Source organism: Crocuta crocuta, unplaced genomic scaffold (genome assembly GCF_008692635.1).
Source record: "Crocuta crocuta isolate KB4526 unplaced genomic scaffold, BGI_CrCroc_1.0 scaffold586, whole genome shotgun sequence".
Lineage (NCBI taxonomy): Eukaryota > Metazoa > Chordata > Mammalia > Carnivora > Hyaenidae > Crocuta > Crocuta crocuta.
The window spans coordinates 3,343,066-3,366,404 of record NW_027532407.1 but is presented as its reverse complement, the minus strand read 5'-3'; the positions used below and the strand labels follow the sequence as shown (position 1 = coordinate 3,366,404).

The following is a 23,339-nucleotide window of genomic DNA, read 5'->3' as shown; positions in this document are numbered from 1 at the left end:
TAATATTCAGTCCCAAGCAGCTAGAAACAAGTGAACTCTTGAAGAGCCCTCTCTTACTAGAAACAAACACAGGACCCTTTCTTTGTTATTATTATACTGACTCACAGAAATATTATAGTAAGTTAGAACTGTCCTATCATGATAATTATCCAGGATGAACAAAAGATCTAAAGTAGCCAAAGTAGTGGGTTATTTTAGGGAGCAAATGAAATCCATATAAAGTTTTACAACATGATACCATTTTAAAACAGCACTCCATAAAGATGCAAATCAATTAGCTCTTGGAAGGTTACTCAGGGCTGTTTTCTTCCACAATTCCAGCACACACCCACCATTCCACTCGCTCTACGTTCTTGGCAGCTCATTGCCTCAAACGTTTCCAAGCTAGAGAGGAATCTCAAGGTCCTCAGTTCATCTCACTTCTCATAAAGGATGAAGAAACAGGCCCAGAGCTGGGAACCCTCCTCCAGGTCACCAAAATTTCCACTGCTGGGCCCCAGGCCCATATTCCCAAACCACTTTTATTTCCCCCAAACTAGGCTGTTCTTTTTTAACTTTGGGGTTCACATATTAATCAATCTCAAATCTGTAAGAAATGTTTATTGGGGGAGTGATACAAAATGCAAAAGGTACAAGTATTCAAATAATATAATAAGGTTGAGCCCAATGGCTCTCTATAATGTCACGTCTTCAAGTTTCATTCCTGGACTCACGTGCCATTCCCATCCATATGCTTGGCCTTGGGAATCTCATCCTTATTATACAGCTCTGTTGCTGTGGCACCGTATGAAATGACTTTCAAATCTAAGTCTTGAGGTCCTAGAACCAAACTCCCAGCAGCAGAATGGACATTGCCACCTTGGACTTTATTTAGCACACCCTATGTGCACCCCAATATCCTCCTCTTCAAGCCTGGGGCCCTCTTGGTTCCCCATCTCAGATAATCAGAGGCCAGCTGCTCATATCTAAACAGTCTGGACTGTTCCTTCACGTTGTTCTCACCACCCCTGGCAAATGCCTGCCAAAGAACTACAATAGTGCCCACCGCTAAGGGCCTACAATTTATAAGTATAGAAAAATAATAATTTAGAAATACCTACAGAAAAGTATCCACAGTAATATATTTCCTTCCAGTTTTAATTTTTTTCTAGGTTTCTGACACAAATGAGACCTAATTCTGTGTATATAATTGAGATCAAACCTTTGTATTTTAAAGTGAAAATTACAAAATTAGCATTCTAAAATATATTGGAAAATTTAAAAAAACCATTATGTCAGCCATATTATATTCCATCTTATTAAATATCAAATTATATTAAGTATCTCTAAACTATTAGATTATTTCATTTTACCTAAATATTTGCTATAAAAATATCTTCTCTCTCATAATCTTTGTTCACCTCTCTTCATCCCTTAGAATAAATTTTTAGAATTTATTCTAAAAAAGTTTACATGTATTTTAGACAATGGCCATGTGCTACTAGGATGTCTTCTAGAATGGTTTTGCTAATTTACCTTCCTACTAGCAGTTTATAAATTATTTCAAATCCTCACAATCCTAAAAAGTAAGTACTTGGATCCCATCTCAGAGGGGAGGACAATGGCGGGCAGAGTAGTTACATCTCACCCAAATGAATGGTGTTGGAGCTGCGTTCAGAACCAGCGGCTGGCTGATCCAAAGTCTGTTCTCTTCCTCAGATATGCCGCTTCCCCATTCCGTATCATTTCACACAAACGCAGAAAACACACTCATGTGTTCTCTTGTACCTGTTTCTTATCCTCTCACTGACTGCCCTGGTTTAGAATGTGAAACTGAGCTCTTTAAAGAACATGCTTTGATTAGGCATTCACTAAGAAGCCAGGCTCTGAGCCCAATATTAGGCAGAATCAGGAACATGAATAATGGTGTTTTTAAACCACCACTACCTCTCTCTCCATATAAAATGAAGTCTGGGCTCCTCAACACAGCATTCGAAGACATTCTCGGCACCACTCTGACCGCCCCTCTGTGGCTTCTCGGTCTTGGCTGTGCATCAGCAGCACTACGCATACTGCTAGACCCCAGCCTCCCGGGAAGAGTCCAAGCCTGCTGCACTCTTTTTGACCTCCATGCCTTGGCCTAAGCTTTTAATTCAATTCAGCGTTTGCTCTCTCCTTGAAATAGCCAGTTATTAAAGGCCCAGATGAACTACCGCAGCCTCCAGGGAGGCCAGCCCAGCCATCCCTCCATCTCCATCTATGGCCAGGCATTCACTCCAGCCTATCACTGCAAGTACTTCAATCAATCACACTTACAAATAGCTACTCAAGGCAATCTCTACCATAGTTTAAATTCTTAGAAGGCAAGGGCTGTGTCTTGTTCATCTTTATATCCCCCAAGGTGCATGCAGTAGATCTTCTCATGATTTCTAAGCACTCAATCAATGTCTGTATAACTGACATGCTTTTCAAATCAATTGCTAAAGACTTTCAGCCAAATAAACTGGCCTATCACTATTCTTTTAGGACCAGGCAACATTGGTGGTGAGCCATCCCTGGCCCTCTGGGACTCGCTAACCACCCTTTTCATGAATTTCCAAAATGTGGTGTAATTTCTATGTTCACCATATTATGAGACCATACTGTTTTCATACTTAAGTCCACGGGACCCATAAACAGTTTATCAGGAATATACTTCGGATCTATTTTTCTAGTGATAAAGTAGCTAGTACCTGATACTGGGTATATTATCTTACTGAAAAATATTTTGTCCATGGGAATTCAATTATCCTTTGCTAAGAAACTCAAAAGTGTATCTACTACATTCAGTGCCTATTATGACAATGGCTAATTCAACTAAAAAATTATCTCATAACCCAAATCTTTAGAAATATATTATTTAGGTAACATATGTTTGGCATCTCAAAATAAACATGATAGTACTTGGTAAAACAATTCTTTTTTTTTTTTGGAAAATCTCCTTGATATTTCTAGAAGTCAGGAGTTGAACTTAAAGCAAAATCAAATATGAACTTTTATTATATTGCTATTTTCTAAGAATTATGCCCCAAACTCCCATATGAAGTTAATGAGGGTAAATAAACTTCATTAAGGGATTGGAAAAGGGGGAAACGATCTCAATCACTCCGGAAGTGTGACTCTTAAGCTTATGGATCTTGCAAAAACTTTTCCTTTTGGTGGTTAGACTGAGCCCAAACTGTGTGTACAGATATTTTTAAAGGTGAGAGAATGTACTCACATGAAACCTGGGCCAAGGAAAGACACGCATACCTGTTGGGGTCTTGCAGCAAATCTACCGCTTCTCTCAGCTGTTCAATCATTGCTATATCCACGTCCTGGTCTTTGGATGAACTTATTCTGCAGCATGAACCAAGCATAAGAATGAAAATGATTACTAGGACATGGATATTATCTAGATTCTTGAGAGCACACTTTAAGAAACGCATCTAACATACAAAAGTTATTTTGACAAAGTCCACATTATAATGATCATGGGTCAGTACCCTGCAGAGTGGATCGCCAGAGTGTGGTGGAAATGGAGCTACTGGGTGGGGGAAGGCTGGCTCTGCTATAAAACAGCAGCTCACACAGAGTCTCAATGCCCGCAGGCCTGCATCTGCTCCTCTATAAAATCAAGGCATGTACTCTCTGGGTGGTTCCCCCCACCCCATGCTTTTCTGAGCCCCGAGGGGGATGCACAGGGGTGCCCCGATGTAGCAGGTCTACACTACTTTGCCTCTCCCAACTCCAGTGCAACCAGTATAGCTTCGTTTTATTGCTTTCATACAATATGAGATTTCACTTTGGGATAGTGGTTCTCAGTGTTGGCTGTTTATGCAGCAAGATCATTTGTGACACTTAAAAAAAAAAAAAGCCAAGCCAGATACTGGGGCTCCACAGTCACGGTTAAGAACAATAAATAGAAGATTCAGAATGGGGCTTCCTAAGTTTTATACACAGTTGACCCTTGAACAACACAGGTTGAATTGCACAGGTTCACTTATACATGGTTTTTTTTTTCTTCAATAAATATATTGGAAAATGTTTTAGAGATTTGCAGCAATTTGAAAAAATTCACTGCTGAAATGCATTGCCTAGAAACACTAAGAAAGTTCAGACAAAGTTAGGTTTGTAAGAACATGGCATATATACACATATAACACATATAACATACAAAATATACGTGAATCAACTATGTTATTGTTGAGTCTTCTGGTCAACAGTAGGTTTTAGTAATAAAATTTTAGGGGGAGTTAAAAATTATATACAGGTTTTGACTTTGCCAGGGGTTGGTGTGCCAATCCCTGCATTGTTCCAGGGTCTACTGAAGTTTAAAGGAACACTCTCCCTATGAAATCTCTTCCCTATAATTCTTTGATTCTATAATCAAGCTAGCCCTCCTTGATATTACAGAAATATACTCTTTGAATAGCTGATCATACTGGACAGTGATGTGAAAGGTACTTAGCAATGTTTTTAATGGTCAAGAGAAATTTGATCATGGTTACTGTTCTCCACTGCAGAATATGAGCCAATGTGTTTCTGTATCTGTAAGTGGACAAGCTTTTTAATGATATAGTGAAGACTCACTAAGGGGGAGTCCTCCATAAGATATGAAGGAAGGTCCAGGCCCACATGCCATGTCATGGAAAACAAAAGCCTGGGAACCAAAAATCTACTGTATGCCACATGGTCCAAATTCAATTCCCCTGGAGGGGGTTCATCATATGATGACTCAGGCCCTCCCCGGTAAAGCTGGCTAAGTAAGTCTTTAGGTGCAATAGAGTTAAAGGGATATCCATGTGATGTGAGATTCCTTGGGTTCAATGCCAGCCCTTTGCGACCCTGAGGCAAGATAATCAATCTCTGTGCCTCAGTTTTGTCATATGTGAAATGGGGGACAATAATAGAACTTATCTCATAGGATTGGTGTAAAGATGAAATGAGTTACTACCTATGAAGTACTCAGAACAGTGCCTAGCATGGAGTGTTTAATAAATGTTAGCCATTACAATTGTGAGACATAAGACCAGGACATGAGAGGTTATGGTTTTCTCAGATCTTGAACCTGAAGGCTGGGTAAAGGGTGACTGGGACTACATATTGTTCTGGGTCCGGCTGTTGGTTCCTTCAGACAAATGGCAGTAAGCTAGAATCTCCACTGTAGAAATTTTATCTAATCTCCTGAATTACATTTTTTTAAAATATTTTTATTTATTTCTAGGAGAGAGAGAGACAGCGTGAGCAGGGGAGGGTCAGAGAGAGAGGGAGATACAGACTCTGAAATAGGCTCCAGGCTCTGAGCTGGCAGTCAGCACAGAGCCCGACGTGGGGCTCGAACCCACGAACCGCGAGATCATGACCTAAGCGAAAGTCAGATGCTTAACCGACTAAGCCACCCAGGCGACCCCCCTGAATTACATTCTATCCACAGCCTCCAATCAGATGAAACTCAAGGCCAGGGAAGAGGTGTGACCTTGCACCTTAATATCCCAATACCATGACAATAAGCATCTGACAAAGAAAAACCTATCAGTAGGTTTTTCTGTCTTATCAATGAAAAGAAAAACTTATCAATATCGTTGGGTGAGAATATAGGCTTACCCAAAGTAAAGCAGGCCAAAATTCTATCATTACAGGGCTGCCATCTGCTTGAACCATGGACTTTACAGGTAGCTCATAACCAGGCCCTGGGTACTCACATTCCCTCAGACTGCCAGTGCGTGTCCTCTTCTATCCGTAACAGTTCTTCACAGTCCCCAGTCCTATCCTGTGGACAGAACATATGGGGCGTCTGAGAGCCACTGGCTATCAACAGTCAACAGCCAAACCCTGCCCTCGTCCATGTTCACGGGAGCATTATTCACAACAGCCAAAAGGTGGAAACAATCCAAGTGTCCATCTACAGATAAATGGATAGACAAAATATGGTCTATACATACAATGGAATGTCATCGAGCCTTCAAAAGGAAGTCCTGATGTGCTACACCACAGTGAAACTTCAAGACATTATGCTCAGCGAAGTAAGTCAGTAACAAGAAGCCAAATACTGGATGATTCCACTTAGATGAGGTACTTGGAGTCATCACCCAGAGAGACAGAAAGCAGAATGGTGACTCCCAAGGGAGAGGGGAGGAGGGAATAGAAATTACAGCTAAATGGGTTCAGAGTCTCACTCTTACCAGATAAAAAGGGTTCTGGGGACGGATGGTGGTGATGGCTGCAAACAGTCTGAATATTCACCACTGAATAGTACACTCAAAAATGGCTAAAATGGTTAAGTTTAATGTTATGGATATTTTACCACAATTAAAAATTAAATGAAAGAAAAGGGACCTGACCCAGGACCACAATACCTATTAACCTAGAGTCAGAAATGGAAAGCTTAATTGTATTTCTTATTGCCCTCTTAGCACTTCTTGATGTTGACAGATTCCTCCATTAGTTGGGCTCGTCAGTTACATGAGAATATGTATTCTACTGTTGGTGAGACAAGGGGTGTGTGTGTGTGTGAGTGTGTGTGCGTGTTCTTGGGAAAAATGTATAAAACAGTTAACAACAGAAAATGCCTCAGAGTGACCTTTCCAGAAAGAGAAGACATCCATTTCCAGATTTAAAAAATCTCCACTTTTCTCTTTTTACAACGGACATACTTCCAAGAAAAGTATTCACCTAGGATTTATTGAAAAGAATGTGAATCTTTGTCCATGTTAACTTTTACTAGATGCTAATGGTAATTTTATTACATTTGCTAACTTATTCTGATGCACTGAGCAGTGGAAAGAGCCAAGCGATGACTGAATATGAAAGAAAATCAGACAAATTTACAGGCAAACAGAGAAGTATGTGTACCAGGGACCAGCTCCTAACATCAGAAAATAGACACCCCAAACACTGAGAAGATGTTCTATGTTATAAAAACCAAAGGAAACTGGCAGCACATTGGCATTTAAGGTGACAGACTGGTAACCTTGAACTTAAATTAAATGTTAAGGTGCCAAACAGAAGAAGATGAAAAAAAAATCAATTGATACTCAACTTGCCTTAATATAAGTTATAAATTCTGAACGGAGAACATCTGTTCCATCAGTAAATTGGTCTCTTTCTTCTCCTGAGTTGTCGTTGTCACCCAGAAGGGAAGGCTCTGTTTGAAATTCCTGATGAAAGTCCCCTATCAGGAAAATACAGAGAAAGACAAAAAGATGGCTCCATGAAGGGATGAGAAAAACACAGATGACCCTCAAATGCCATCTATTTCAGTCTCCTCCCTGATCTCTTATAGAGGTCTATGAGTCACTTTACTTCTCTCTTCCCTGAAGGGTATGAGGAAAAGATGAATAAAGAAAGAAAAAGAGGGGTAAAATTAAAAGAAATGGAAAGCCCCCAAAACAAACTGGAAAGTCAATGCCCTTTCATGGCTTAGTCCCTTATGAAAGAAATGAAATCTCCTCTAACTTTCTTAAGAGACAGAGGAAAGAAAGCATGAAAGAGGCAAAAGGAACAGCAAGCAGTTCTCTTTTCCCTGATCTGGAAACTAAACCAAGTAGGGCCACCTTTAAGGACTCCTACCTAGCAGAATACCCATTTCTAGAACAGAGAGGGAAAAACTCACTGGTAACAAATTACAGAATTCTTTTATTTTCAAGGTTTGCCTAAAACACTACCTCCTATACTGAATAATGTTATAAAGGTGATCTAATAAAATGGCAGTTATATTCTTGCATAAAGTATACAGTGATTTTTTTGGAGAATATATGGTTCCAATCATAACCTCAGATAAATATAATGCTAAACTTGTGTGCTAAACTAAAAACATGTGAAGGTATAAAGCGAAAGCAAACATTAGTTGGTTCACACAGCTCTCCTATCACTACTGAGGGCATATTCAAACTATTAGAGATAATCTGTATATTAATCTCATCCTACATTATTCATATACCATGAAATCATCTCTGCCACAAACCAGTAAACACTAAATTTTAGGATTTCCTTTAAAAGTCATTGAACAAAATAGGAGCAGTAAAAAATAAAAAAACAAAAACAAACAAACAAAAAAACAACCACCACCAAAACCCTACCCTAATGTAATCAACTGAGCGCTTCTCACCAACTTATGAAATAGAGTGCATCTGGATTTTTAAGGCATGCAGGACATAAGTGCTTAGTGATCATTTGATAATTATTAGAGAAACACCGAACTTTAGAGCTACAGAAAACCCTAGGTAATTAGGTAATTAGATATTACCTAACCTAATTATCCCACTTATAGGTAAGAGAATTAAGTTCAATTATCTTGTCCAAAGTCAAGTGGATTCCTAGGCACATGTCTCAACCACACATGTCGTTAGAAGTGGCCATGTATCCAAGCCTAGCTTGTAAGAGATGGGCACTCCTAGGCCCAGCCCCTTAAAAACCTCTTGAGAGCAAAGCTCTGTGTTTAGCCCTTTTCTGCCCTAAAACAGCACCTGGAAACTTTGGAAGTCTTGTGTGGAATCTCAGAATGAACACAGCTTGGGACTTTGAATCACTGCTTGCAGGGGAGTTGCCTGCCAATCACTACCTCTCACGTAGACTGGATTTGGATTGTGTTAAGCCAGTGAGATTTGGGGATTTTATGTGCTACCACAACTGGTGTTGCCTAATAAATCTATATGTCAATAGTTTCTTTCCAAGAGAGGATTTAAAGACTGTTATATAAATCTTCAAAATGTGAACAACTTTACTACTGGCTAGCTGTGTGATCACTGGCAAGTTACTCAAACTCTTTGGGCCTTGGTTTCCTCACCTATAAAATGGAAATGATTAAAATATCCATTTCAGAGTTCTGAATTTTTAATGAGATCACGTTCATAGGTTAGCACAGAGCCTGGTGCTCAGGAAATGCTTAATTAGCATTAGCTGTTATCATGGCCCTATTGGTATAGATTGTAAACATAGCATTTGAAACTTAAAAGCAAACACTTTCTCCTCTATCTTTCATTGTCAAACCTTTAACTGGGCTAAGGCGATGGCATGAGTCCTCCTTGACGATCTGTTCTTCTTCCATGATATTTGACATTGGCACGTTGAGGCTAACCATGTCTTCATCAGAAGGCTAGAAAGAAACAGTGCACTGCTTCATTCCAGGGACAAGTGTTATCAATGTAGATTAATAGAATGCTATGTAATAAAAAAAAAATACTGTGACTTTCAAACACATAATATGGAGTAAAAGATGCCACATACAAAGCACAATTCCACTTATGAAAGTTCAAAAGCCAGCAAAACTAATCCATGGTGTCTGAAGTTAGGATAGTGGCTACTCTTGGCTTGGGAGGGTGGGCATGTGAGTGGGCTTTCTGGGATGCTGGTAAAGCTCTGTTTCTTGAACTGGCAGCTGGTAATATGGGTGTGTTCACTTTGTCAAAAGTCACTGAGTTAACACTCAAGTGTTTCTCTGTACATATGTTTTGAGCTAAAATTTTGTCAGGTGACTGATGGCATTTTCCAACCTAAGAGCAATAGTCAGAGCACTAAGAAGGACTGTGTAATACCTGACAGAACAAAGGAGTAATTGTAAATAGATATATAGTGTGATATCGTAAATATTGTTAATATCATAATGGCCCAAAGTCTAACCAATCGTTGTAACAGCAATGGTACTCTGAGACCAATTCCCCAAACTACATTAAGGTTTCATGCAGCTAGTCACAAAAAAGCAGGCAATGCCTGGAGGAAGCTGAGTGACTCAGTTGGTTAAGTGTCTGACTTCAGCTCAGGTCATGATCTCTAGGTTCTTGGGTTTGAGCCCCATGTTGGGCATGGTGCTGCCAGCTCGGAGCCTGGAGCCTGCTTTGGGTTCTGTGTGTGTGTGTGTGTGTGTGTGTGTGTCTCTCTCTCTGCCCCTCCCCAACTTGTACTCTGTCTCTCTCTCACCAAAATAAATCAACATTAAAAAAATTTTTTTTTTAAAGCAGGCAATATCTGTGACAATATCTCATGTATTTACAGTGCATCTTTTGTACAACATTAAGCTTTGGCTTATTTCCTTGTTTCAGGCTGAGGAATACAGGAATTTAGACTGAATCAAATATATAAAAGTGATGAATAACTGTAGTACTCAAAAGGACATGTTTTCTGTGCAATTTTCAGAGTAAAGCTTCAGTTTAGTAATCAAAGTAAGTTGTCTCGGGGGGGAGGGGGGCTTGTTTCCTATACTAGCTGATGAAGTTTATTCAGATAATCTAGGATTTGATCACAAATGAAATACGGAGCCTCACTGACTTTCCTGTGTCTCCATTTTAGTGCTCCTATTTAGTAAAAAGCTTTCCAAATCACAGAGATCACGAACCTCCACAGAACACATTTCAGGGAGCTGTGGGCTGTTCCTCAATTCTTGAAGCCCTGACTTTCAGGATAGCGTTTGCTTACTTTTGGACACGTGCACAAACTGTTTGGAAACTGGTACAAAACAAGTGTGCATTTCATCCAGTAAACAGATATTCATTCAGCCGCCAATTTTTTTTTGCATGTTTATCTTGAGGAAAACACGTTTTAAACTTCTTAGAGACAAATGCTAAATCACTCAGACAATGGTAACAGCCAAAGGAGTGAGATGTGCTTTCCAAAGGCCACCAGGAGACAGAAGTGGGGAGGAAGATAAACTTAACGTGGTAAGTGGTGAAACTACAACATAGTTGCCAAGCAAAGTGAAAAGTGAAAGCTACACAGAGAAGTCACAGTGCTTTTCCTTCTACAAAACAAATTTCTTTGAGGGGTTCTCAGGTAATGAGGCTATAATGTGAGATAAAAAAAAAAAAAAAAAAAAAAAAAAAAAAAAAAAGGCCAAAGGGAAGATTTGTGCACTCACTACTGTACTACTGTCAAATACAAAATCCTTTCTGTGGTCCTTCCTTCCACCCTTCTCCTATCTTGACAACTTAGCAAAATTCCAAAGATATGCATCTAGTTAAAAGGGACAGAATAAACCCTTGGCCTCCTTTTAGAATGATATTAGCCTCCTACTTGTATTAAATGAGAACAAAAGGATAATGAGGTTCTTTGTGTGATGTTTTATTAATGAACTTAATTATCCTTAAAAAATGGATAAAGGATAAAGCAGAGTCTGTTTTAACTTCATAGAAAATAAGCTTAGGGTGAGTAATTTCTGAAACAATGGGACATTTCAGGGGACTTATGAGTTTTAATAAAGCTAAGGGGGTTGAATTAAATACAACTTATAAAGCAATGTGTTGAGTATTTTCTCCCCAAGGGAACCACAGGAAACTATTCATGTGGCTTCATAAGAGTAATTTTCTTTTATTGAAATTGGCTTTCTTTGTCTGCCTACAAACTCCTTTCAAAATGTTCTGTATTAGAAAGATTTTAAGGTATCCGAATGTTTTAATACATTGCTTTATAAAGCATTTTGTAGAAAATAAAATGCAACATCTTAGCTACATATTAACCCTCAAACATCTGAAGAGAACAGGCAAAAGGCATTTTTCTTGGAGTCACACAGAGTACAAAGGAGAACTCCTTAAATGAAGTGACTGGCCTATTAATTACATTTTCAAAGGGGAGAATTATATTTCAAAACTCAATAACCACAAAATCTCAATGAATTTCCTCAAAAGGGAAGACTGATCATACATCCATTCCCTACTCCAGCTGTCCCTTCTAGCTCCCCGGCTCAAGAAACCCTATTTAATGGTATATTGGTGAAAGATTTGGGGGAATCTAACTATAAATGGGATAAATGTAATAACTGAACTCTGTAACCACTTTAGGAAGCTCTAGTGTGGCTTCTTAGCTTACAAGTAACCAAACTTTTATCCAATTGTCTGAAAAAAACACAAACGAAGACTTTTGGGAAAACAAGCATTGCTATAAAAATTAGGGCTACTTAAAATTGCACTTCGTGTGAGTAAACTGTTAAAATGCAATGGACATTTGGCTCCTTAACATCTATGCATGCAAATAAGTTTTTTCCTAAATTATTCTGTCATTTAGAAATAAACATTTATAAAAATGCCTCAAGGATACTTGCATACCACTCTTAGTCATTTCATAATATTTATGAAGCGTTCAAGAACATTCTAGGGGTGCCTGAGTGGCTCTGTCAGTTATGTGTCTGACTCTTGATTTAGGCTCAGGTCATGATCCTGCAGTTCATGGGATTGAGCCCTATGTCGAGCTCCAAGCTGACAGTGTAGAGCCTGCTTAGGATGCTTAGGATTCTTGATCTCCCTGCCTTCAGTGCCTCCCTGGCTCATGTGCGCACACATGTGTGTATTCTCTCTCCCTCCCTCTCTCTCTCCCTTAAATAAACTTTAAGAAAAAAAAAAGAATATTCTAGGTAATGTCAGGAGTGTGGTGGGAGGGGAACGACATAGGAACTCTACCCTTGAGACTTTTACAAAATACTAAAGATGCAGAAAAAGCTAATCGCAGCTCACATTTCCATAACACTTAGAGAATTTCAAATCGCTATCACAAACATAATCACACCTTCTCACATAGATGCATTAACACCCTTTACCACAGAGGAGTTCGGGAATGCAGGCAAATTTAGTGAGAAGCACAGAAGGAAAAACATCTCATCACGAACTTTACCTCTGTGGCAGATAAACGCTTGTCTCCATTATCACTTCCTACGCCCGAATCAGAATCCTTCTTGCTGGGATAGATATCATCGGTATGGAATCCATTTGGAAAAAATTGAAATCACAAAGTTCACAACAAGATACATTAATTTATAGTCAAGTAATGACTTTGCTATACAAATTTTATATTATCATAAGGGAACGAATCGGCCCAATATTAAAGAAAGTTAAGACAAGGGCCTCATGAAAATCAGATACTCTGTTTAAGCAGAAGATAAATTCTGTGTTCATGGTTCCATAAGTTCATACTCTAATCAAGGAGTCTGCTCTTTGAAAAAAAGCAGTGTATGAAAAAGCAAAAACTACCTAATTGCTTTTATCTTTTATGTTAAAAGAGGCTTTTTCCTCTTATATGGTTACTCTCAGTAATTTTATAAGCTTTTTACCCAGTGACTAAATAAATTTGATGTTTATAAAAGTAAAATAATGAATATATATTTTAAGCATTATATACAGGTACCATTAGGGTAGCCTGAGATTTTAAGTCACCATCGTTACTTTTTTAGTAAAAAGTTAAGGACAGGTCTCTGCAGTGAAGACCTCTCAAAACAATCTGTGTTTCTATACATGTGTTCCGCGTGGGAATTTTGTTCTCTAAAAATTCAAGGCCCAACTGATGCCACAAAAAGGCCAAGGGCATGTGAAAGGATTCTAACACTTCTGTTCTAAACAGGAAATGGCAAAAATCACGCACACTGCATTTTTAAAAGACAATCACAAAACAAAACCTGTAGTGTTTCTTAACAATGTCCTAGAGGCATATTAAAAATTAATAATTTTTTTAAAAAAGCATGCCTGAGCCTGTATGGCTGTTTTAACTGACAAGTAAAAAATACCCATATTTATATTATGGATTGCGTTTATAAAGATATATATACATATATATGCATTATAACATACACAGACAGTACTCAGGAAAAGCTGATTATTGATTAGAATAGGGAAGGTTAAGATTTGCACGATGCTGAAAGGTTATCAACACCATAAATCTGCATCGGTTAAGAGAGACGAAGGGCTGTTTTGGAGTTACCTACCCAGTGCACTTTGGCCTAAACAAACAGGGGCTTTGAGTGACTGCAGTGACACCCACCTGTCTTCCACTTGCTGGTGTAAATGTGGCCTCTCCATTGTGTGGAGATAGAGGGAGTCGGTTGTCTTCATCTGACATGCTTGTATGCTCAGATACTTGAATATGTGCACTTTGCCCTTCGTGCAAATCTATGGAGAAATTAGTAACACACATTTGTTTTCTAATGGCAAAACAAAATGTAAAGACTAGACATCTGATTGTATATTTTCATTTCAAATAACATTTTAACAATACACACCTAGTTTAGCTTCTCCAAAACATATGAGAATTTAGGCATCATTTCTTCCAAATCCGACTTTGAATAGAAAACTAACCGAAATGAGTTTAAGTCCAAATACTAAAAAAGGATAGAGGTCAGATAACCGATGGAGTAACATTCCAGTCCTGGAAGCATTCACTCTGTTCCCACATGGTTTAATAGCTAAATTCGAAACTTATCTCTGAATAACCAACAGTCATGTTTGGAAATGTTCAAACTCCATTTCGCAGCTCACATTAACGTAAGGAATATATTACTCCTTGAGTCTAAGCCACAGGCTCCATGAAGGAGTTTCCAATGTGCATACAAATGCCAACACCTGCAATTCTGGGATTGCAGCAGTCAGGACAGTAAACACACTCTATGCAACAGAAGACACCTTTCTGTAGTCAGATTCACCCAAGGTTTCATCTTTCAGAGATTGTGATCATGGCTAAAACAACGTGAATTTAGCAGACTATCAAAAGCCCAGCTCTGCTGAGTTGCCTCCCCACCCCACCCCATTGACAGCATTTGCCCCCGCGAAACAGCTTTGCTGGCGTCCCTCACCTGTGCTGGAGGAGACTGCAAAGGGTTGTTCTCAAGTAGCAATACCTGCAGCTGTTTCATCTCTCTAAAACAAATGGGAATCACGAGCACTTTATTGCAGGAAAAGTCAAACTTTACCAAGGGAAGCTCGACTAGTTCTAAAGAATAGGGAAAAAAAAAAAAGAAAGAAAAAGAACAATTTCAGAAAGCAACGAGATCAAATGGCTAAACATTAAAATTAATTTTCTGCTTATAAGGAAAACTTTCATTTAGCATAACTGAAATAAGTTATCAGGAATATGCATCAGGAATTGCATAAATAAGCATCAGGAATATGTCTATGTGTATAAAATATTTTACTAAAGGGGAGGGGAAATCTTTCATTGGGAGCACAATAATTTTAAATTGTTGGTAGTTCAGATAGAGGCTGGGCACACTTGACATTTACAATATCTATTGTTCAGAAAGGTCTCTCTTCCAGCAAAACAATCACGTAAGCCACACCACATAGGTCATGTTTATATTTTAACTTCAACTGCTAGCACATGAACAATGTGCTAATTACGAAATATTCTTATCCAGTCAATGTATCTGGGCTGGCATAACCTCAGAACTAGTTACAAGAAATATGTTCATGGTTTTTTTAATTCCACTTTAAAAACGAAATTCTATCTAATTTGGAATTTTGCAATGGACCCTGTAATCCTGATTTGATGAGGCTCAATTCTGCTGCTTTTAAAAAGTCTTCTGGAGCTCTGCAAACAAGACAGAACATTATATTTAGCTTAGAATCCCCACCCAGTGGCACAGTAAACACTCAGTAATTTCAGGCATTCCAACCGACATTGGCAGCTGCAAGGAATGGAGTCAAATATATTCCATCGAGCAAAGAGGCTGAGCAACACCAGACATGTAGACACGGGACAAACCACCACGATCTCTGGGTGAGACACTCTAGTGGGGTCGTGGCAGAAGGGGCCTCGCCACGTTCGTTATAGGACCTGATAAGGGGTGAAATACGGTGCTTTGGAAGACACACGGAGTTTCAAAGCGGAGGATGGGCAGGCCCCAGATGAGGTGACCTGCAGCGAGAATTAACAGAATTCCTCTCCTCCTCCCAGTAGGCCCTAGAGTTTTCACTTTACTCAGCTATGCCACTTCAAGTTCCACAAACAAAGATGCTCTTAGCAACCCGTATCTCTTCTATTCACTCCAATCTGGGCGTGTCAGGGACCTTCCTTGTTTCATGCCTTAGTGAATTACTGTGTATTTTAAAAAGGAGTCAAGAGGCTCAAGCGCTAGAACAGAGGGAGAAGAGCATCCGACTTAGCAGGTCCCGAGCTCAGCTCCTGACAGGCGGCTGAGGAAGTGTAGTTTGTAAACTGCCCTGAATAATTCACTGCCCAAACCCAGTCGGCACCCCCTACCCCCAAGAGCAGGGTAAGCGACTTGCCTCACCCCCTACCAGTCCTGGAGGTTGCCTTGATGGAGGCTCTGTGAGCACAGGAAGGTGCAGGAGAGAGGGAGGAGGGGAACGTGGAAAACAGCCTGGAATCAAGAAAGTCAAAAGAAAAGGGAAAGTAAGATCTCTTTCACTTCACAGCTTATTTCTAAAAGAGGAGTAAGAATTAGAGAGATTTATAAAACAAAGGGAATACCCCCTTGCTGCTCCCGTAGTGATATTCATCCATCTCTGAGACGGTTAATTTTACTCACTAAACTTAGGTTGACAAATTAGTAGCAAAATGTAACTGGACTCTGGATCTTCAGCAACTCTTTGCCACTGAAAATGAAGACTTTTAAGTTAAGACTGAGGGCTAAGTTTCTGGAAGACAGAGCAGAAAGGGGAGGAGAGGCAACCTAAATAAATAAGGTAAAGTAAGAATGGTTTTTATAATGACTATTTCCTTTAGTTGCAGTTTGGGACACAATTACCATCTTAGTCTCAGAAAATGAGAGCCTGGCAGTTTCACAACAAGAAAACAGGGGGCCGGGGGGGAGAATAAAGTGATAACACCAGCCTAGACATGGTCAAAAGACACAGGGCAGAAAAAGGGGGTAAGAAAAAAATCCCAAGGAACCCTCTGTTGCAAAGAAAGTCAATGAGTGGCTCCTTTAATCTTAACTCTGTCCATTCAGGTCCTAGAAAACACAAAGTATGGTCTCCTCCCTGCAGTGTGTGCAGTAAAACCACGACAAAATTGATTGGGTAATTAGGCCACAGACGAGTTTTCCCTCCTCAGATTGAAAGCATATGGGGAGGGGTACTCAAAGAGGAAAAACAAGTAAATACGGAAAGTCTTTAAATTCACTGCCTGCAACACCATCAATGCTCTTTTGTTAATGGAATTCTCCGGAGTGAAGCAAAAAAGAAACTTGATATTCAGGAAGTTACTTAAAAAAAAAAAAGATTTTCCGGTAAACTGAAGACTTAGCTTTGAGTATATATAAAAATATAAAACCTGAGAAAACATAATTATGAAAAGGATAGAAATTTGTAACTGATCTTCTCCAGGGAAAGGAATGCTTTTAAGGTAGGAGCATAGAAGTGGGGAGAACAAACTGTGTAGACACACTTTTCACACGTTTCTGAACTACGATAGGCAACCATCCATGGCTCCCTTACATTTTTCTTTTGAAAATGAGTTTGATTTGTAATGATTTGTCAATGATTAGCATGAGAGCTTAAATGTAAAGAAATGCTTCCTTTCATGCTATGAGAGGTGAAATGCTTACTAATGTTCATTTAGTAAGAGTTTCTCCCCTCACACTTGATCAAACCAAGAAAAAGTGTCATCCCATCAAAATGGATTGGACAATGACAGAATGAAAAATCAATGTTTTTATACTAACGCATCTCAAGTAATGAAGTAATACATCTTTGTGGTGACATAGTTTCTAACTTTCCTTCTTTAAAAATGCTTTTTAATGTTTATTAAATACTTTTTTTTGAGAGAGATAGAGTGTGCGTGGGGTAGGGTCAGAGAGAGGGAGACTGAATCCAAAGCAGGCTCCAGGCTCTGAGCTGTCAGCACAGAACTCGATGTGGGGCTGGAACCCACAAACTGTAAGATCATGAGCCTGAGCCAAAGTTGACGCTTAACCAACTGAGCCACCCAGATGCCCCATACTTTCCTTCTTTAAAAATGCACAAGAGGGGCGCCTGGGTGGCTCAGTCGGTTAAGCGTCCGACTTCGGCTCAGGTCATGATCTCGCGGTTCGTGGATTCAAGTCCCGTTTCGGGCTCTGTGCTGACAGCTAGCTCAGAGCCTGTAGCCTGCTTCCGATTTTGTGTGTGTCTCTCTCTCTGACCCTCCCTTGCTCACACTGTCTCTCTCTCTCAGAAATAAATTTTAAAAAAACATTAAAAATATAAAAATAAAAGAATAAAAAATTTTAAAAAATGCACAAGAAAGGTGAAGATGGCAGGTAGGCACTCAAATGTACCATCCACAAAAGCACAGCACATTTGATAAAGTTCTTTCCCTTCCATGAGCTTCACTGGCTTGCCTTCAAGACAAAGATCAAAATGCAGAAAAAATCAGGCAGCTCTCAACTCACTGCAATAGTGTCAGATTAACCAAATGCTTTAGCTTTCCTTTCCACAAATATGCTCTCACTTTGAGTGATATTTAAACAAGTTTTTTTAAATGTTTTTTTATGTTTGAGACAGAAAGGGAGACAAAGTGTGAGTGGGAGAAGGACAGAGAGAGAGGGAGACATGGAATTCTAAGCAGGCTGTCAACACAGAGGCCGACGTGGGGCTCGAACCCATGAACCATGAAATCACGATCCGAGCTGAAGCTGGATGCTTAACTGGCTTGAGGCACCCAGATGCCCCTGATGTATGTTTTTAAATGCATGTTTGAAATCGGGTAGGGGCACCTGGGTGGCTCAGTTGGTTAAGCCTCCGACTTCGGCTCAAGCCATGATCTCGCGGTTCGTGGGTTCAAGCCCCGCATCAGGCTCTCTTGTGACAGCTAGCTCAGGGCCTGGAGCCTGTTTCAGATTCTGTGTCTCCCTCTCTCTCTGACCCTCCCCTGCTCACACTGTCTCTCTCTTTCAGAAATAATTAAAAATATATATAAAAAAAATAAGAAATAGGGTATGCCCAGTGGCCTTAAATGGAACAGATGGAAATGAATGCGATCTTTGAAAACCAGAGCATTCGGGAAAGCATTCAGTGTTCCACTACTCATCAACTCCTTCTGATTCAAGTCTGAGTAAGAATCCCAAAATATGAAATTCAGATCTGCCACCATCCGACACAGCTCCTTGTCAAAGTTCTTAATGATGCACAATTTCTGGACAAATGTTATCTTTGTATTTGAGCTGAAAGACCATGTATCAGAGGGACAGCCTGGACAGGCCCACAGTTGCAGGGAAGGGTTTGCCCAGGTCCGGCTCCTGAGCAGGAATGTCAGGTGCTGAGGCTCTGAGATTCACTACAACTACCAGTGACGTTAGTCCACATACCACTTCAGCAGGGGCAGTGCCCTCACCTGAAACACATATTCTGGACACAGAGGGGTGGTTCCCAACCAGGGCTACCAGACAGCCAAAGCCAGAAATCCTAACAGCTGGGTCTACAAGACCAAGCCTATCGCCCAGAGCGTTGGCTCAGTGTTCAAAAACATCACACATTCCACCAAAAACAACTCCTGTTATGAATTGTGTGTCCTCAAATTTCCTATGTTGGAGTCCTAATCCCCATGACCTCAGAATGTGATTGTATTTGGAGATAAGGACTTTAAAGGGGTAAGGAAGTTAAAATGAAGTCACCTGAGTGGGCCCCAACCCAACTGACTGTGTCCTTATAAGAAGAGGAGACTCGGGGCACCTGGGTGGCTCAGCAGGTTAAGCATCTGATTTCGGTTCAGGTCATGATCTCATGGTTCATGAGTTCGAGCCCTGCATCAGGCTCTGTGCTGACAGCATGGAGCCTGGGGCCTGCTTTGTTTGGATTCCGTGTCTCCCTCCCTCTTTGCCCCTCCCCACACACTCTGTTTCTCTCAGTCTCTCAAAAAATAAATAAACCTTAAGAAGAGATTAGGACAGAGTCACAGACGGGCGCCTGGGTGGCTCAGTCGGTTAAGCATCCGACTTCAGCTCAGGTCATGATCTCACGGTTCATGGGTTGGAGCCCCATGTCGGGCTCTGTGCTGACAGCTAGCTCAGAGCCTGGAGCCTGTCTTCGGATTCTGTATTTCCCTCTCTCTCTGACCCTCCTCTCCTCATGCTGTCTCTATCTCTCTCTCAAAAATAAATAAAATGTTAAAAATTTTTAAAAAAGGACAGAGTCACAGAGGGAGGATGATGTAAAGACACAGGGAGAAGACAGCCATCTGCAAGCCAAGGAGAGAGCTCTCAGAAGACATCTTTATCAGACTTCCAGCCTGAAGATCCGTGAGAAAGTAAATTTCTGCTCTTTAAACCACTCAGTCTGCGGTACTTTGTTATGTGAGCCTGAGCAAACACACACACACACACACACACACACACACACAGACTTATACAGGGGAATGATGGTGCTGCTATACCCCTTGACTAAAATGAAAAGTTTTATATTAACTTTTCTGTCATCTGCATGTGAAACTCACAGAATTCATATTCAGATAATTAATGATTAATATTATTAGCTTTACACAAACATGACTAGACAAACTGCCTTCTTCACAAAAGTAAAACAAAAAAATGATAATAAATGTTTCCTGTTTTTATTCTTTTTTACCTTGTGGTAAAACTTTAAGGTAATTTCTTCTGACATTCAGTTCCCGTAGAGATTTCAACTGACCTATCTGCTGGGGCAGGGCTGTGATCTCGTTGCAGCTGACGTCCTGCATCAAAAGCAAAGGCAGAAATGATAAGCATCTTTTTCCAGGAAATCAAGCATTTCATGTGAAATCTCCTTAAGGAATTTACTTATTTATTTTAGAAGCCTTCACGCCCAGCACGCTGCCCAACTTGGGGCTTGAACTCATGACCCTGAGATCAAGACCTGAGTTAAGATGAAGAGTCGGACACTTAACTGACCGAGCCACCCAGGTGCCCCTGTAAGGGATTTAGATGTGAGGACAACTACTCAAGTACTATCCTGGTCTGGAGGTTTCTAGCCAAGGAAGACTCAGCACAGAGAAGAAAAAGAAAGTACAGCATTTTGAACATTATCTGAGGAGAAAAAGAGAAAGGAAGGATGTTCAGAGCATTTGGGAGCTCCTTTGTCAGCCCTGTGCCTGCTGCATTCATGTGCTTCAGTCTCATTAATTCTCACCACGAGGGGCGCCCGGGTGGCTCAGTCCATTAAGTGTCGGACTTCAGCTCAGGTCATGATCTCACAGTCTGTGAGTTCGAGGCCTGTGTTGGGCTCTGTGCTGTCAGCTTGGAACCTGGAGGCTGCTTTGGATTCCCTGTCTCCCTCTCTGTCTGCCCCTCCCCCACTCACACTCTGTCTCTCTGTCTCAAAAATGAATAAATGTTAAAAAAGATTTTAATTCTCACCACGAACCCATAGGGCAGTATTAGCAGCTTAGTATTAACAATCAGGAAAATGAGGCTCTGGAAGGTTAAGTCAGGCATCCAGGGCAGTTGTGACTCAGAGCGAATGCCCGCCCACTGTTAAGCCACCATCCCACAGTACCTTGAAATAGAAGGTCACACATCCTACTTAACAAACACTCAGTGAAAAACTGTTTTTCTTTGACAGTGAAAAACTGTGACTATTAACGCATCTTTTGGATGCGCTATTTATTTAAAATGGAGTTATTACTGAAAGGCCGGAAACTGTGGACCTGAACACCTTTAAGAACATTTTCCAAGACTGTGGGGCATGCGGATTATGTCTTTTTTGCACTGAAAGACAAATATCCTATTAACAGCTGACTGGAACCACCTCTGACACGTGCAAAATGAAAGCTATGACGTTTATAATCTTATCATTCTCCCCTAATCCCACTCTCCCGCTTTCTCTGGAAGCTCTGCTCAGCTCTCCACGCCCCCCCACCCGAGCTTTCCACCCCCCGCCCCAGCTACTCTATTGTCCAGACCATCACTCTGTCTCACTGGACACTTTCATGGTCTCCTTGGTTGGTTCTGTACAGCAATCTGCTCCTCAGGTCCCGTCTTTCCCAGAGCTGCCAGAATGTGTGCATTTCACTGCATCATTTACCAACTTAGACACTTGCAACAGCGTCTCAGAAACCCACGGGGTGAAGTCCCCAACTCACCAGCACCAAGGGCCAACAGCTACGGCTCAGATGGATTTTTCCAGCGCCATCTCTCTGAAAACCCTCGCTTGCGTCCCCAGGCCATGTAATTACCGACCGCAGCCGCCAGCGTGTGCCAAGGGTTTTACAGTTCCAAACCTGTTCGGGCTCTTCCCTGTGTGGTGTACCCCTCCCCAATAGCGCCCTATTGTCCTTACATCCTTCAAGATGTAATTCAAGGCTCTCCCCTCTCTGAAACCTTTGTGGGGGTTTCCCCCACTCTTGCTCTCTGAACTAACACCCACGGAGAACGGCCACTCTTTCCTTGGTGCTCCTATGGATAATGTATTATCGTATTCGTGTGCGCACACATTTGCCCACCCTTAGAAGCCTGTGAACTCCTAGATGGAAGGCACCGGCTCTCATTCACTCTATCTTCCGGTGCTACGCAGAATGCCAGGAATAAAGTAAGGGATCAGTAAGTGTTGGATGAAATTTCTGAGGCCCATTCATGTTGACACTCCAGATGCTGTGGCTCACTCTGCTTCACGGCTGGAACCGCAGGATGCTCCTGTGTACACCCCAATCCCTGGCACGTCCTGCTTGGAAACGAACAACCACAGATACACTGGGCTGGGAATGACCCCAGTGAGATCAGGTCTTTAAGTAGCTCACATCTGTTCTGAACTTGCAAAAACTCCCCCTTCCACTCCCCCTTTCAGAAGGCAGCAAAGCCTCACTGGAGAAATCGGTTTCACATTCAATGGTGAGAATTCACCATTAACCAGTCCCCTGAACCCCCAGGGCTCCTGTAAGAGCAGAATGCAGAACACAGAGGATAGCTGCCCTCTAATCTCTTCTCATCTAAATATCCTCCGGTGACCTGCTAATCTGTCAAGGTCATGAGGCTGCCAAATGAGTATCACTTGCTAAAGAGGAATAAAATCACTCCTGATAAGGGAACGAAGCAGGCCTCTGCAGAGGCTGCGAGTACACAGTGCGATCAGCCCACGGTACTGCACTGTGCTCAGCTGTCTGGCCGAGGGGAGGTGGCATGTGACAGACAGGCATGTAACAACGCTGGGTGTTCAACGGCATCACCCCTGGCCCAAAAAGTCACATAAAATTCCAGAAGAAGCATCCCTAGAGTTTAAAAACATAAACAAAACCCCACAAATCACATCAGTAGAGAAAAAGAAGTCTAAGGATAGAATTAGAAGGTCCAGAGAACTGTCCACTTTTAGCCCCTCAGGGTGTCAGTAAACAGTTCTCCCTCTTTCATGTATTTCCATGTACCAGAAGTAAAAAGTAAATGCTAACTTTTCCCAATTACTGCGGCATCTGATCAGTCACAAGTACCAACAACTTAAGCCTTTCAATGAAATCTTTATCTTTCTTTGCCTCAACCAAGTCACAAATAAGCAAGTACCCTTCCATTCCATTCTATTTAAAAAATTTTTTTAAAAATATTTATTCATTTTTGAGAGAGAGACAGACAGACAGAGCACAAGCAGGGGAGAGGCAAAGAGAGAGGGAGACACAGAATCTGTAGCAGGCTCCAGGCTCTGAGATATCAGCACAGAGCCTGACCTGGGGCTCGAACTCACAAACCGTGG

The 23,339-nt window shown here is 41.0% G+C and overlaps 1 protein-coding gene across 1 annotated transcript in view; it reads right to left on the bottom strand.

The window, feature by feature from the left end:
• Positions 1-23,339, bottom strand: part of LRCH1 (leucine rich repeats and calponin homology domain containing 1) — a 199,891-nt gene that overhangs the window by 42,726 nt on the left and 133,826 nt on the right. Inside the window, exons 4-11 of the mRNA XM_077778806.1 lie at positions 20,253-20,358; positions 14,543-14,679; positions 13,735-13,862; positions 12,595-12,658; positions 8,989-9,094; positions 7,044-7,171; positions 5,703-5,770; positions 3,271-3,357 (exon numbers count right to left, since the gene is read on the bottom strand). Coding sequence (XP_077634932.1) covers positions 3,271-3,357; positions 5,703-5,770; positions 7,044-7,171; positions 8,989-9,094; positions 12,595-12,658; positions 13,735-13,862; positions 14,543-14,679; positions 20,253-20,358 — 824 coding nt within the window. The remainder of the gene's footprint in view (positions 1-3,270; positions 3,358-5,702; positions 5,771-7,043; positions 7,172-8,988; positions 9,095-12,594; positions 12,659-13,734; positions 13,863-14,542; positions 14,680-20,252; positions 20,359-23,339) is intronic.